Genomic DNA, 16852 nt, shown 5'->3' with positions numbered 1-16852 from the left:
TGCCACGTTAACAGTGCCACATATCCACTATGGTACTACTGGTTGGGGTGCATATATGATGTCTCATAGTTAGTGTTACTCCATCTGTCATAGTATTATGATTGTTTAAAAAAAAAATATTTCAGTTAAAATTTAATTTTTAAATAATTTTCTGATCAATCACAAGGTTGTGCAATAAGTGTGGGACAACAGATGTGCATCATAATGGTTGGGGTCCATATATGATGTCCTATTCTTTGTGTCACTGTATATGTGTCAAGATATATGATTGATCAGAAAAATATTAAATAATTATAATTTAATTTATAAAAAAATTCAACCAATTAGGAGTAATATAAAAAATGGCACAGCAAATATACTTCTTAGTGGTTATAGTAGCATAATTAATAAGTCTTGTTGTTACTAGCTTTAGAAGTAGAAAAATATTAAATCATTGTAATTTAATTTTAAAAAAAACAATGAATTAGAGGTGATGATACATGAAGTAGTACAAAAGTGGGATAGCATATATATTCCTAATGGTTCTCGTAGCATAATTAATAAGTCTTGTTGTTACTCCTCTAGCTTTGTAAGTAGTCATGGGGAAGAGGGTCAGGTTAATCAAATCATGATTAAACTTGTCTATGATTGAATCTAATGAAGTCTAGGTTGATTTCGAGTTTAAAATCAAACTCATTCAATATTTTGAGTCGGTTATAAGACAAGCATAATTTGTCTTATTGTTATTCATTCATTATATTTATATTTGTGTACGAGATACTGACATTTATTTGGTTAAAAGTATAATGATTCACTAATTTTTTCATCATATATATATGTGATTATATATACATACACATATATATTATATATATCATTTCATTCGTTAATAATATTAAGAATATTTTATCTAAAAAGGTATACATTATATATAATTGAATTTAGGTTCAGGTTCAAATGCTGACTCAAACGATATATGGATTAGATTAGCTTCGAATTTATGGTCGAATATGGATTCAATAAAATGATTTGACCAATATTTAAGATCAAATAAAAAATAAATCTTATCAGACTCAAGCTCAATCCTACTTATAGGTTACCATACGATATACATTAATAAATTCAATCATTAGTTAATATAATATTATTTTATTTTACTAAAATACCATTGTTTTACTTTGTACTCTACCTCGTGGTCAATTGATCGAACTCGCATGATCACATGCATTCTATCAATAGAACAACTATTAGAGATGACAAAAAACTCATACCCGCTGATAAAACCCATACGGACACGGGTTACAAACGGGTATCGACGAGTTTTACAAATGGTTTTTTAAAAATATTCGTACTACATACGGGCGAGTATGAGTATTATGGTACCTGTGTCTGTGGGTATCCATGTTGGTGGATACTCGTGTCTGCGAGTATCCATTATTTATATAATTACTATGTCATCTTTAATTAAAATAAAAACTATACTATCATAACCTTCATTACACTATGTACATCTTTTCCTTTTACTTTGTTTACATTTTTACCGTGTTGACATCTTTTATTTAATTTGGTGGTGAAATATCCTACAAATATTATTACATGTGTAGAAACGCATATATATTGCAAAGAAAATATATACCTTTTATTAAGAAAATGGGAACACCAAATCACACAAATAGAAAACAACAATAGATTTAGCATTTTTGTCAAATATTCAATCAAAAAGCACAAAACTAATTAAGTTTCATCTCATTTGAAATACAATAGAAATAGGATGTTAAAAATTCATTTATAATGTAGGAAACTCATAGGTACCTGTTGTACCCGTAGGTACCCAGAAATATCCGTAAAAAACTTATATGTGGGTACGCATAAGAGTAGAAGCGAGTATGGATAATATTCTCCTATTTTAAAACAGGTAGCGAGTAGCTAGTACCCGTGCCTATATGTGTCGGTCGCCTTCCCTAACAACCATGCAAAATTCCAAATTTAAATGAATGTTGTTTCACATGAGAAATAATAGTTGTAGGATTTTAGTGGGACAAGAAGGGGAGATTTATATTTTAAACAAATAGATGTGATATCAAAAGTATGGGATATATATGTTATCTCACAAAAGTGTGTGAGTCCATGACTTCCTTTAATGGGTTAGAAAACAATATATTTAAATTAAAAAATTAATAATAAAATATTTTTCTAACCAATCAAAAAAAGTGACACTTTTTGGTATAGAAGATGTGCTCTCAAAATTAGTTGATCTATATGTCAATAAAATTAAAGACTAAAATATATCTTCATATCAAGATATAAATATCTACTTCAGTCACTAAAATTATGATATATGTCTTATTTATCACTTTCATCATACATATTGTTAATACAATTGTTTCTTAAAAGTCCAAACCCTTGCATGGTTTGTGCTTGGTTGGTGTACCTTTGTTGCTAGCACTTAGAGGGAGGCACAACCATTGTTAGTGCTTAGTGGCGAAACATTCACATAAATATTATCATCATCATGGCCATTGGTGACCTTTTACGGGCCTACAATCATGTTCTAAATTTTGATTTACAAAAATATAATATTGTTAGTTTTGATAACATAAGAAAAGTACAATGGTACTCACATTAATAATTAATGTTAATAAATAATTAATTAATATGTTCGTTCATTTATAATTTTTATTATTATTGATTTATGCAAATATTACCCCACAATTTTAAATTCATGGGCCCCTCTATTAAATAAATGATTGTTTAAGTGGAGGAAGGAGGAAAGAAGAAAGAGGAAATTGCATGAATCTTCAGTCACTTGATTTCTTATCCACTTAAAAATGTTTTGTATATTTTAATGGAAGATGATTGAAGAAAATATTCAAATGTCGTAATCATCTTCTTAATTTCTATTGGTGATTAATTAAAGAAGTTCCATTGTCGGTGAAGAATATGGTTTCATCAACTCCATTTTGGTGCATGCATCAAAGTGCAATGCCCCAGTTTCATTATATTGCATTGCTATCAACGAACCATCTTACGTGTATTCTTCATATATTCCACGACCTTCAAAATTGCAAGAGCAACAATATATTACAAATAGATAAGATTCTTGTAAAGTTGGTAAACTATGAGATTATTTAAATTATTTTATTCAACAAATCGAAGATTTTATATACTCTTTTACAAGACAAAAATATTATTAGATGAAGTACAAGGATGATACTCAAATCCATTTATAAATAATCAAGTCAATGATAGATTAATCTATTAGGATGAATATTGTTCACCTGAATTTTTAGTGAAACAACAATGAAAATATTCAGATGGTTTTGCCCTAGACAAAAGTTTAATTAATGTACATTTTGGTTCCAATTTGTGTTGCTTTGATAAACTTGTTATAAAAGTGTGATGCTTTTTAGTAACAAATTTATTTGGATTGTTTGGCTATTGCAAAATGGGGTTCAATTGAATAACAATGTCTTCCATGATTTGGTGGGTACTCTGGATTTGGTTAAGGCAAGAATATAGATATGGGGTATTATACATATAATAAAGCTATTGTTTTTTTATTGGTGTAACAACCCCATCTATTGTATTGAAATCTTTATATAATGAGGATGTTTTGATTTTGGATGTATGTAGATGGTTTTGTATACACCTAACACTCTTTTTTTTAATGCATGCTTTTTTGGTTCATAAATAAAATGAGATATATATATGATTGCTGAAAATGGTTACATTTTTATAATAGCATTATTTGAACAAGCTGAATTTAACAATTTCTCATAGAACAAATCAAATTATTTTTAATTTTATTACCCTTAACTTTTTATATCTACATATATCTCAAAAAATTATCATTTTATATGTAACTAGTTAAAAAACATAAATATTATTCTCATGAATCAAATTCTTGATCTTTTGGTCATTATAAGAATCTAGCAAGACATTTTATCAATATATCAACGTTTTGTTGGTGGAGTAAATCTAGATTCATTTAACCCATCATATCTAATGATAAAAAATGATCAACCTCTTCACAAGCCAAATGTAGCTGAGTACGGATATTAATGTTATGTATCATTGCACACCAGACATGTTTTAACAAATAATAAATGTTCAACAAACATACCAACAATTTTGGGATAGGAGTATCCACTTTCCACTACCCTTACTTTACATTGTTCTAAAAAAAACAAAGTGTGTAATACCTATATAAGATTGGAATAAAAAATTATATACAATCAGCTCTAGTAATTATGCATACATTTTTTTTTCTTTTCAAAACCAAAATGTTCAATTTGAACTTGCATATTGCAAAAAAAACATTATGTTGTGTAGGAATAACAATGGGGTGGGGCAGGGGCGGGTTTGTGCTTACTCAAACTCGAACCCGAAATCCAAAACTCAAACCCGAATTAAGCGGAGTTAAAAACAATTATACAATCCCTAAACCCGTCGGGTTTCGTGTAACTCAAACCCGATGAAAACACGCTCAAACATATATTTCTATAAATATATATTCTATATATATATATTTTATATATGTATTTATGTGTAATTTTATGATTTTATATATGTTAATTGGATTTGGGGCGAGTTCGAAGTAGGGTATCAACTATATCAAACCCGAACCCTAACTCGGAAGTTGAACTCGGATAAAACCTGAAACTGAATTCAATCACATCGAGTTTTCTCTATTGAATTCGAGTTAGGTTCGGGTGGTACTCGCAGGTTCGGTTTTCTTTGTCATCCGTAATGTTGTGGGGTAAGGCACACAGCTCAATCAATAGTACGAAAAAAGTTGGGGTCCATATATGGTGCCATGATTTTGGTTTTTAGTGTATGGTGAATTAAATATGAAATAAATATAGTACTTTGTTTGGGACGAAATAGTCAAAAGTTGGAGACCCATCTCTACTTTCATTAAGCACTTTCCTCTAAAATCTCCATTTTCCTATCTTTCTTTTCGTTTTGATTTCGGTTGTTATACCGTTTTGTCATTAGTCATTATCATTTGAATTTCTTAGTAACCTAATTTATGGTAGATTTCAATTATCCCTCTTCCTTCCCAATCCCAAAATAGGAGCGAGAACAAATTACTAGATAACTCATGCATTCATTTTTGTATTAATTACATAAATTATCTTAGGTCGTGGTTATTATTTCATTCTTCTATTAAGTTTACGTGTTGTAAGCATTAACACAACATGGTAAAGTTAATTGATGATGACTCTCCTAATATAAATATCAAAAACTTACTTAATACAAATATCAAATGAATCAATCATTCATTAGTGTCAACATGATTGTTGTCTATATATGCATGCATTAACGTTAACAAAAATAGTTCGTTAACAATTATTACATAAAAATATATGTAAAATTCGAATAACTTCGTAAGGCATACATTAAAGATTACGATTTTAAATCCAAAAAAGACTATCACATCATAAATGGATAACTTGGTAAGGCATACATTATAATTCATCTTTAATTTCTCCAATACAATCATAAATGTATATATTATTATATTTTAAGGATTTTGATAACGGATAAGAAACTAAAAAAAGTATTTTTTTTTTAACTTTGATAAAAACGAAGTGGTTTTTCAATAAATATTTTAACTCCTTACCCATTGGCCCTTAAGGTGAAATTCAGAAGAAAAAACCCACATTTTAATAATCAAAGGTATTGGGTGTTTGTTAAAGGTGAAAGTTAAAGTTACATGCAATTTATACCTAGACAAAGGTAAAGAGAATCTCTAGCATGATGAAATGGTATTGTCTTGTTTGTTCAATGCTGAAAAGATAGATGTTATAGACAATGGGACCATATAATAGTATAGAAGGAAGAGTGAGGGAATAACAAGCTGGATATTTTGTGCATGAGAGAACACACTGGTCATAGATCATATTTCATGGGCACCAATTGTTAGAGATAAGTCTCATCATATGCATGGTAATTATATTATTGTTGGTTTTGAACATGTGATATGCTTCATGAATGGCCCTATGCCAGTGAAATGAGTTATATATATCTCTTTCGGTTACAAACAATAACTAGATTATTGAAAGCGACATTTGTTGGGAGAGACAGTCATGAACTCCGAAAGAGATTAATTATTTACCCAAAAAGGTAAATGATACCTTTGATAGTACCACAAACAATGACTATATACTTCTATTTGTCCCTCCTCTATCATGTGGTTGTGGGAGGTTATCTCGTTTCATTTAATTTTTAACTTCATATGCAAAATATTTTTGTTGTGATTTTTGTTTTTCATTTTATCTTATGTGTCGAAATAGGACATTAGTTCATTTTGTTAAAGGAACTTCTATCCGCACAATTGTATGACAAGTTGAATCCGGAAATCAATCCCATGCAGTTTTCATAAATTCAATTGAAATTTTCTATGCTGATTATTCTAAGACATTATCTTTATACCAATATAAAATAGCCATCTTATTAAAATTCTTAGAACTTGTTTTATGTTTTTTAATTTATTTATTGAGGTGATTAGTTCTCATTAGTGACAAAGATAGTAACATAGAATAGTGTGTATAAAATTTCATTTCATAGAAGTTGGTGTTAAGATGTAAATTTTAATGAAAAAATACACTAATATGATGGTAGCCCTTTCACTTTGTGGAAGTGTCACTTAGTAGTATTTGGTGATATGTTTTACTTCATCTTATAGGTAGTCTTTTATTTGACACTTAAATATAAGCACTAATTGTTAGGGGTTTAAGTTAAGTCTTTTAATTTTTACTATTCAAATCTTATAATCAATATTAATTATTCTCATTTATTTATTGGCAATAACAATTTTTAAAATGGGAGTCATTTCCATATATTTAAAAAATAAACTTATATGTAAAATGCTTATGTATCCTCTTAATCTCTTTCACATAGGATATAGTACTGAACTAGTAAAGTGACAAATATTTATTTTACATCAACCAATTTACATTGTAACATTTTTATGACTTATGTCATGACCAGCAGCTGCCATTTTTTTTTTCTGTTAGTACTAATGGACAGAGATTCAAGTAGCAACTTGGTGTTTGTATTTCAATATTGGGCCTAGCCCAATTTTTTTATACTGTACATAGAAACAACACATTTTGAACCTGTTCTATTCATAATCTTGCAAAAATACATTCGTCGGCAAAATATGCTTGTTAAATAAATATACATGTGGCTAGATAGAAGCAACACAACACGAAAACAAATTAAGAAATACAATGAGACAAAAAAATAGTGTAATGTGAGGTAATGGTAAGGGATGAATAAGAGTAGCTTCCAAATGAGTCAATTTATATCGACCTTGAGAGAAAAATGAAGATTATTGGTGCAAATTGTCTTGCATGGTCGACCAAATAATTTCAATTGAAAAATAGATGCTAAGAGGAAGATGAAAACGTAGTGATCAATTTGTATAGTTTACTTAAATAAATTTTACCATATCTTATGATAAGAAATAATTTATGTGTGTAATATCTATATACTATCAGTGCAAAAGTTTATTCACAAGTATTGTATTATCGATATTTATTTTCATTATTTTTTTAAAGAATAATTAATAATGATTAAATATGAACAATGAATGTTACAGTGACGATATATAAAACTATGTTAATAAATACATTTTTTTTCTTTATTTAATTTATACCCCTTCTCATTAACTTCCTTTCCACTAAAACCTCCACTAAGTTTCCCTTTCCATTTAGCCCTAGTATTAGGTCACTTTGTCTCTCTATCCTTTTTATATAAAAAATTTCCTGCCCATGATCACTAGGGCAATAAATAGAAGTCATCCCAAAACCCTAAACTCTACATTTTGTGTATTTAATAGATTAAAATTCAACATTTTTGTTTTTCAATGTTAACTTAATATTTTTACTTAGGAAACTCATACACACACCTTACCTAATTACCTTGGATATATTATGAGTGACACATTTCAAATGAGTATGACTCCTCTATATTATTGGAGATGTGAGTGCGTAGTTAAAATCATAACATATGAAAAAGTAAATTGTTAATGGTGTAAATTTTTATTTAATTTTAAATTAAATAATTTAAAAAAATTCACCTTTTATATTCTTAGTACTAAAGAGTCTAATTCATTCTAAACATATCTATATGAGCGAAACTTGAAATAGGTTGTGTCATTGTCATTTGTGGTCATTAACTCCTTATTAAAAATAACATATTTATAATTAATTACATAATCAATAAAAGATTATTTTAACAAAATTAAAGATTTTTTTTATACAAAATTTAAGATTGTTTTAACAAAGTTAAATATTTCAAAATTGGAAATATAATTACCACCTATCATGTGTACCTTGAACAATAATTATATCCATATTTGTTATAATTCCAAAAATAAAATTGTAATTAACTTCATCCAATAACCACTTAAACCTCTCATACCTATATTATTTGAACAAAGATATGCTTTTGCATATTTTATCTTAAATCCTATTTCACATATATGTAAATAAAATAAAAATAATAAATTTTTAATTTTTTTAATTAATACAACATATTTATATGGTTTGAAATAATTTAAGATAAGGTTTTATTCTTCTACATCATTGCAGAATATTCTTCCCTCCCACAATAACCAAGATCTTGCATAGTCCAATCCCACATCGCCACCTCAGCACGTCACGTGATCAAAAGACCCCGACATCCGAACATTGTGAATCTAGCTTCTAGAAAACTTGTGCAATGTTCCAAAACCATCCCAGCCGTTAAAAAACAATCATAATCTTCCCTCCATCCTTTTCTTCTTCTTATACTATATAACCTAAACCTCACATTCTCCAAATACAGAAAAAAAACGAACTCTTTTGCTTTGATAACTAAATACTTAGTTATCGAATTTACGGGTTTAAGGTTTAGGGTTTAGAGATGGAACCGAATGCATTTTCCTTCCTCTCCAAGGGTTGGAGAGAGGTTCGTGACTCTGCTGATGCAGATCTTCGTTTAATGAAGGACCGAGCCAACTCGTTCAAGAACCTAGCAACGTCATTCGACCGTGGACTCGATAACTTCTTGAATTCCGCCACTCCTCCGCCTTTCTCCATCCCCGCCATGAACTCTCCTCCACCGCCGGAGATCGAGTTCGTGAAGAAGTTGCGGCCTAAATTGTCTGCAATGCGGAGGGCGTACTCTTCGCCTGATTTCAGCAAGAATGTTCTGGAGAAGTGGCGCCCTAAGGCACGCATTCGGATCGATTTGTCGGCGATTCGGAACGCTATTGTTTCGGAGATGGAAGAGGTAGAGGAATCTGATGAGAATGTTGTGGAATTTGAGAGGGAAAAGAGGGGAAGGAGGTTGAGTTTGAAGGAGTTTTGGGATTGGGGAGAGTGGAAAGGAGATGGTGAAGTTCGTGATTGGGAACCAATTCGGAAATTGAAGAGTAGATTTAAAGAGTTCGAAAAGAACAGTGAGTTCGTGGAGAAATTCAAGTCAAGTTTGGTATGTTCCTCAATCTTAAGTAGTGCGTGTTTCACTGAAATTGTTTTCTATTTTGTATAGGTTATAATAATCATACATCTTTAATATAAATACGTACATGTAGTCTGAATTATGGGTTTTTGGTGTTTTATCTATTTACATGCAAGTTGTGGTAATGCCTATCGACATGGTTTTAAATTGTGCTCCGCAACCACAATTCTAGCCACACTATTGCCACAGTTTCCCACACTGCATGTAAATGCAACATAATCTCGTGTACCATTCAAACTGCACCTTAAAACGATAGGTGGTTTGAGTATGTACAGAGAAGGCTGGTAATAGAGTAACTTAATAGTTAGAGGCAGAAGGACACCAAGAGAAACTATAGATGAATTAATTAAGACGTATTTAACTTTGAATGATTTGACTATAGACATGATTTACAATAAGATGGTTCCGCTTGGCTCATGTACTCGATCCCAACTAATGGAAAAAGACATGGTTGTTGTATTTATTTACATTTAAGATTTTAAGTTGCTTCTGTATTGTTTCAGTTTTTCAAAATTTATAGTACTACAGAGGAGTTGTTACAATAGGGTTATACTCTTCAATTGGAATGCATGTTTTGTCACTTGTTTGGGAGAGTGGAAATAATCTTTTTTGTGAGTGTAGTTTTGGGAAGGGTTTTTTTGGGACTTTCAAGTTGCTAAAGTCATTTATTCTTAGCAGTAAGAGACTGCTTGGCTAAACCACTGTATTCACCAAAGTTAAATTTTCCGGTGAAACTGTGAAAGCTTATTTTCTGTTAAAGACCTATATTGTGATGACTGCTGTATGAATACTTTTCGACCTTTGGTGATAGGTGTTTGTAGCAATAGGCTTGTGTGTTGTATTTGTTTCATTGTTTGCAGTTTATGTGCTTGTTTCAATGAATTTAATGATTCATAGAATATTTGGCATGACCCTTTCATGAGCCAACTTTTAAGATGATTCATTAGTGGAAAGGTAGTGTGGCCAATACACTTTTTTTTGTTGGGATGACATGGATATCATGATTTACTTATTTTAGAGAATTACATGCCAAGCTCAAGCATGTGAGTATGTGACTAACTTTATTAAATGTTCTTTAATATGATCACCATGTAGTAAACTGGCTGGAAGATATAATATATGCTTTTGTGCATTTGAACATAAATTTGATTAGGGTTTTGGTTCTAAGAATTTGCCTGTTTGTTTGTTGCAGAAATCAATGTGCAGGCATCCTCAAGAGTCAAAGGTTTGTGCATATTTCTTCTGATCTTATGAATATGCATGTTCAAGTACTGTGCACTTTTCTGTAGAGAAACAAGAGAAACTTACGTGACTGGAAAGATCTAATTTTCTTTGGACCACTGTACAGACATATCAGGATACCTTATAGAATATGTCTGTCTAAGTAACTTTAAATCAATCTAGACATAAGATCCATTACTCTTTAGATTTTGCTTTAGCTATGTATCCAAAAATATCTGCTTCCCATTAGCAGGCAGCCAGGCACAAATTCTTTTATTTGATGTCATTTTGAATGTTATTCGAGTTATGTTTTAATTTAGACATCGGAACATTTAGTTGGGAAAAAATTGGATACATGATATGACAAAGAAAAAGGGGCTAAACAATACAAGCATTATAAGAATGTTATATTTAAATAGTTGCCTTCGTGATAATGCTATATCTAAATAGTTGCTTTCATGATAAGGATATCACTCTTCATTTCTTCATCTGTAGTTGGCTTTCCTGTATGTTCTGAACTTGATGTCTTGGTTTGAATAGTGAACCGCAATTAACATTTCTTTTTAACATCTGTTGCAGGAAGTGCAACCACTGGATGTACCGGAACTTCTAGCATACTTTGTTAAACAATCTGGGCCATTTTTGGATCAAATTGGAGTTAGAAGAGGTACACGTTTATACATAACTTACATGGAATTCATTTCAGGGTTTTTCGCTTTATATGTCTATTCTGGAAGTTTTATGTCTTCACTTTGATTTAATCAGTAATATTTTCTAGAAACATTGTCTCTTGCAGTGAGAAGTGTTTCACTTGTTTTCATTGATAACCAAGTTTGTTTCTCCTTCCCTTCAAGTTTCTTGTTTTAATTCTTGAATTGCTGTGTGATTTCATGATACAGTTTACTTTCAAATTTCAACTCTATACTCCTACACCAAATGGGAATATGGCATAGAACTCTCCTTTTTTTAGCTAGCTTCCGGGGTAGTGTTAGTCTCAGTTATTCTAATAAACCCCATACCAGATTTTGTAAAGCATCCACTATTAGATTATTCATTGTTGAATTTCTCACAAAATTCATCAATTATAGCATATTTCGTGTATGTCATGCTTATATTTTGATTAATCCAAGTTATTCGTCAATCAAGTGAAAATATCTCCTGCTTACAGTTATTTAAATTTTATGAAATCTAGTACAAGTTCAATGGCTGTGAGTAGGCAGGAATGCAGGATCGTATGTTTGCTTTCTTGGTTATAGCTTTCCCATTGATGAAAGATGTATCAAATATATTGGTGGCAAGTTAATAATTTGCCATAAGCCCCTGAATTTTGATGATTTGCTCTAATGTTATTGTAGAGATATGTGACAAGATAGTAGAAAGCTTGTATAGCAAACGCAAGAACAAACTTCTACTACAGTCCCTTCCTGGAGAAGAATCTGCTGTCGCTGGGAATGAAAACGTAAATGATGATTTGGATTTGCGAATTGCAAGTGTCCTTCAGAGCACAGGGCACAGGTATGACGGTGGATTATGGACACACCCTGCAAAGCGTGATGCATCAGACAATGAAAGACATGTCGCAATAGTCACAACTGCTAGTCTTCCTTGGATGACAGGAACAGCTGTAAACCCACTATTTCGAGCTGCATATTTATCACAATCCGGAAAACAGAAAGTCACTCTGCTGGTTCCATGGCTTTGTAAATCAGATCAAGAACAAGTTTATCCCAGCAATGTTATTTTTACTTCACCCGAGGAGCAGGAAGCTTATATACGCAACTGGCTGGGGGAAAGGATTGGTTTTAAGGCAGACTTCAAAATTTCCTTTTATCCTGGGAAGGTAACTTTTTGATGAAGTTAGTTATATCCTCTCGTTTCCTATCATTACTATCAATCTTCACACCTCTGTCCTTGCATGCAGTTTTCAAAATCAAGACGTAGTATAATACCTGCTGGAGATACTTCTCAATTTATACCATCCAGGGATGCTGACATTGCTATTCTGGAAGAACCAGAACATTTGAATTGGTATCATCATGGTAAGCGTTGGACGGACAAATTCAACCATGTTGTTGGTATTGTCCACACGAATTACTTAGAATACATCAAGAGGGAGAAAAATGGGGCTCTTCAGGCATTCCTTGTGAAACACATAAACAACTGGGTTACAAGAGCGTATTGTGACAAGGTATGTATGATACTTATAATCCTATTATGCAAGCTTTGATTAACTTGGGAGATAATTACAAATATTGTTGGATTATCGGGAAAGAATTAAATGAGACAAAAAGGAACTAAATTATTTATATGATTATATACAGGTCCTTCGCCTCTCAGCTTCCACTCAAGATTTACCCAAGTCTGTAATTTGCAATGTCCATGGTGTGAATCCGAAGTTCTTACAAATTGGAGAGAAGGTTGCTGCAGAAAGGAAGCTAGGCCAGATAGCTTTCACAAAAGGGGCATATTTCTTGGGAAAGATGGTATGGGCAAAGGGGTATAAGGAGTTGATTGATTTGTTATCAAAGCATAAGACTGACCTTGATGGCTTTAACATGGATGTATTTGGAAGCGGAGAGGACGCTAATGAAGTTCATATGGCAGCTAGGAGATTGGATTTGAATCTCAACTTCCAGAATGGAAGGGACCATGCAGATGATTCTCTTCATGGGTAAGAATAATTTGAAAACTGAGCTAAAATAAATAAATTAAGATATATGTACTGGAAAGATACATACATCTCAATTATACGGCACCATTCTGAAGATTTTGGTGGTCCTTTTTATAAGGTTTCTATGCAACATTTATTGCCTTTTCTCTTATCTGTCCTATGTTCATTAATGGATACAATATATCTATGAACTTTCCAAGGAGATACTTAAGAGGGTAAAATCTTAATGTTATTGCATTTTTTATATAAAATCTAGAAAATTTACTACTCTTATTGGTACATATAATTTGGTTAAAAGTGTCTTATAATAAGGACCATGTACATCTTCACCTACACATTATACGTGCTTGCTCATGCTTTATGAACCCACACTTGAATACGGAACTTGCTTTTATGAAATTTAGTTCTTCTAACACCATTTATTTACTTCATCAAGGTACAAAGTCTTCATAAATCCTAGCGTTAGTGATGTGCTATGTACCGCTACAGCTGAGGCACTCGCCATGGGAAAATTTGTAGTTTGTGCTGATCATCCATCAAATGAGTTCTTCATGTCATTTCCCAACTGTTTGACTTACAAGACATCTAATGACTTCGTTGCGAAGGTAAAAGAAGCACTAGAAAATGAACCTCATCCTCTTACACCTGGGCAAAGATATCAACTTTCTTGGGAGGCTGCTACTCAAAGATTTATCGAATATTCCGAGCTGGACGGAATATTGAACAATGAAAAGGATGGTGCTAAGTCAAGTACATATAATAGAAAGCGCATCACCAAGTCAGTTTCTATGCCTAATCTGACACAAATTGTAGATGGAAGCTTGGCATTTGCTCATTACTGTATGACGGGGAACGAGTTCCTGAGATTATGTTCAGGAGCAATGCCTGGAACCCGCGATTATGACAAGCAGCACTGCAAAGACCTTAATCTCTTGCCCCCACAGGTAGAAAATCCTATCTATGGCTGGTAAATAAATTGACTAGTTTGAATTTGTAGTGGAGGAATATTTGCAACGATAGATTATGGCAGCACTGTAAAAATCTTTATCTCATGCCTGTAGGTAGAAAATTTTATCAATGTCTAGTAAATACATGGTAGTGGTTGGATTATAGTTTCTACGTTGTATTACAATTATTGGTTGTAATTAGGTGGTTGCTATTTGCTAAGCTTTCAGTCAATAATTTTTGTTTCTTTTTTACGTGTAGATATTATTATCAGAACATACATCAAGTTCTTGCTTGTAATAATGGTAAAAAGAGAACGTTTTCCTACGACCCTTATGGGAGTAGTGTCATGAATATGCAGTAGTTTAACATGGAACACCAAGTTTTAATAACCGGCCAAAGTACGCTAAAAAGAAATCAATGAACACTACGAAGTGCAGATTATAATAGCCTTAGCTCATAGGGTGAAGAGATACATTTAGTAGTACAAAAAAAATAAAAATGTTAAGATGCAAGGACTGATTTGAACCACAAATACTTTTATTAGCATCATTTTGTTTTAGCTGATCAACATTATTTTGACCACTCATATATGCTATCACATTCTATTTCAATGTCAAGTGCCCTTTTAAAATATTGAGTCTGTGCAAAATTTGGCTAATGTATAGCCATAAAAGACTTTATTTTTGCTGATGAAGAAGCAGAAGTTATATGCCAATATTGCATGTGGGGTGCACTTGCAATCATTTTACTCTATAATGACAATTTTCAATGGTGCAAGTTTTGATAGCATGTGATTCGGTGATCCCATTGGCTAAGTCTGCTAACCCTTTCACTAAGGATTAAGTCTCAAAATAAGTACTGTTGTAATCAAGGTACTGGAATATTCCAATATCTGGTTAGGACCCTGGTTCACCTAGTGGCCAATCAATTCACAACTAGGCAGTGTTGTTAAAACCGTTTCATATCGGTTTTCAACCAGTAAATCGGTGAGTCAGACCTAATATTAGTACAGTATGATAATTATACCGGTCAAGCAATCCTACCGGTCAAAACTAGCACTTTAAACCTGAGCCTAGACCCGATTAAATATAATGCATACTCATTTTAGATAAAGACTTTTTAATTAGGGGTGACAATTGGATGAATTTGGATTTGGATCCTAATGGATGGATAGAAAACTATCCACCGATCCATATAAATCTACTCCATCACATTTTTACATTATTCAATCCATCCATATCCATGGTTTCCAATTCATCCATTCTATCCATGTATCCATTTTAATGGATTGGATGGATATTCAACCCACTTTTTCTTAATTTGAACAAAACATTTTTAATAAATTAATTTGAAGAAATATATTCTTTTAAAAGTTATTATTTAATAAAGCATTTTTAAATATTAATTTTAAAAAACATTTTTAAAATGTATTTTTTTAAAAATTACTTTTAAAAAGTAATTTAAGAAAAAGCATTTTTTAAAAATAATTTTCTTAACCAACATTTTTAAAAAGTACTTTTAAAAAGGTGAATTTGTGAAGTTTTTTTATGAGCACTCTTATTGACAAGAATCTCTAGTGCAACATAATTGATAGGGGGGTGTAAAAGTTCAGTTTGGTTTTTGACGTAATTTAGTGACAGAAACGAACACAAAGATATGGTTCGGTTCTACTCGATTAACCACAAATTTTATTTAGGAACCGAACCATTCATTAATGGTTCGGTTCGGTATCACAGTTTTTTCAACTTATTTAAATAAAATCCTTAAGAAATAATTGATCAAAATTTGCAAAGTATAGAGTCAAGTAGTCAACTACATGAATACTAAACATATGAATAATAAAGTATTTAATATTCTTTCTAGTAAAACAATAATAATTCAACATCTCAACGCACTGTAAACTTGAAATTTTAGTCCACAAAATCTTCGACAATGTCCAACAAAATTTAAGAATGACAAACTTGATACAATTCTTTAATCAAATAGGACACTTAATACTCCATATCATTAGTAATGTCCTCAAGATATTTCTTTATTTTCGTTTAGTTCCTTTATTTCTTTATTTAATTAATTTCATCTCTGAATAGTAACAAAACGTATACTAGTTTTTTAGTTTTCTTTATATCTTTTCAATGGATAATAGAGATAATAGATATTTAAGTTTGTTTACTAATTTATTTTTTCTATTTGCCTCTTATTTATATCCTATATGTATTAATGATACTAAATTCTTAATCATATTTTATCTCCTAACTTTAAAGCTTAACCATCCAAATATAAAATATAATTATTTTAATATGTGATCCGGTTCGGTTCTAATGGTTCTAAAATTTACAAGATCGTGAACCTAACCGAACTTAAATGGTTCCAAATAAAAAAACTGAACCGAATTGCAGAACTGAGCCGAACTGCATTTTATGGTTCAGTTCGATTTCATCGGTTTCATGTTTTAAACCTGAACCGCTTACACCCCTATTAATTAGGACTTCCATAAGTTGTATGCAATAGTCCATCATC

The 16852-nt window shown here is 31.4% G+C and overlaps 1 protein-coding gene and 1 long non-coding RNA gene across 2 annotated transcripts; both read left to right on the top strand.

Moving 5' to 3' along the window:
- Positions 5846-6240, top strand: LOC109347586. The gene is made up of 2 exons (XR_002107619.1): positions 5846-5999; positions 6189-6240. It is a non-coding gene; the product is annotated as an uncharacterized LOC109347586 (long non-coding RNA).
- LOC109348293 (digalactosyldiacylglycerol synthase 1, chloroplastic-like) lies at positions 8789-14603 on the top strand. The gene is made up of 7 exons (XM_019588673.1): positions 8789-9465; positions 10688-10720; positions 11296-11383; positions 12072-12556; positions 12638-12904; positions 13038-13387; positions 13824-14603. The coding sequence occupies exons 1-7, from the start codon at positions 8896-8898 to the stop codon at positions 14356-14358; spliced, it is 2328 nt and encodes a 775-aa protein (XP_019444218.1). The 5' UTR covers positions 8789-8895; the 3' UTR covers positions 14359-14603.

This window comes from Lupinus angustifolius, chromosome LG05 (assembly GCF_001865875.1).
Source record: "Lupinus angustifolius cultivar Tanjil chromosome LG05, LupAngTanjil_v1.0, whole genome shotgun sequence".
Classification (NCBI taxonomy): Eukaryota; Viridiplantae; Streptophyta; class Magnoliopsida; order Fabales; family Fabaceae; genus Lupinus; species Lupinus angustifolius.
This window is presented reverse-complemented; position numbering and strand designations above follow the sequence as displayed.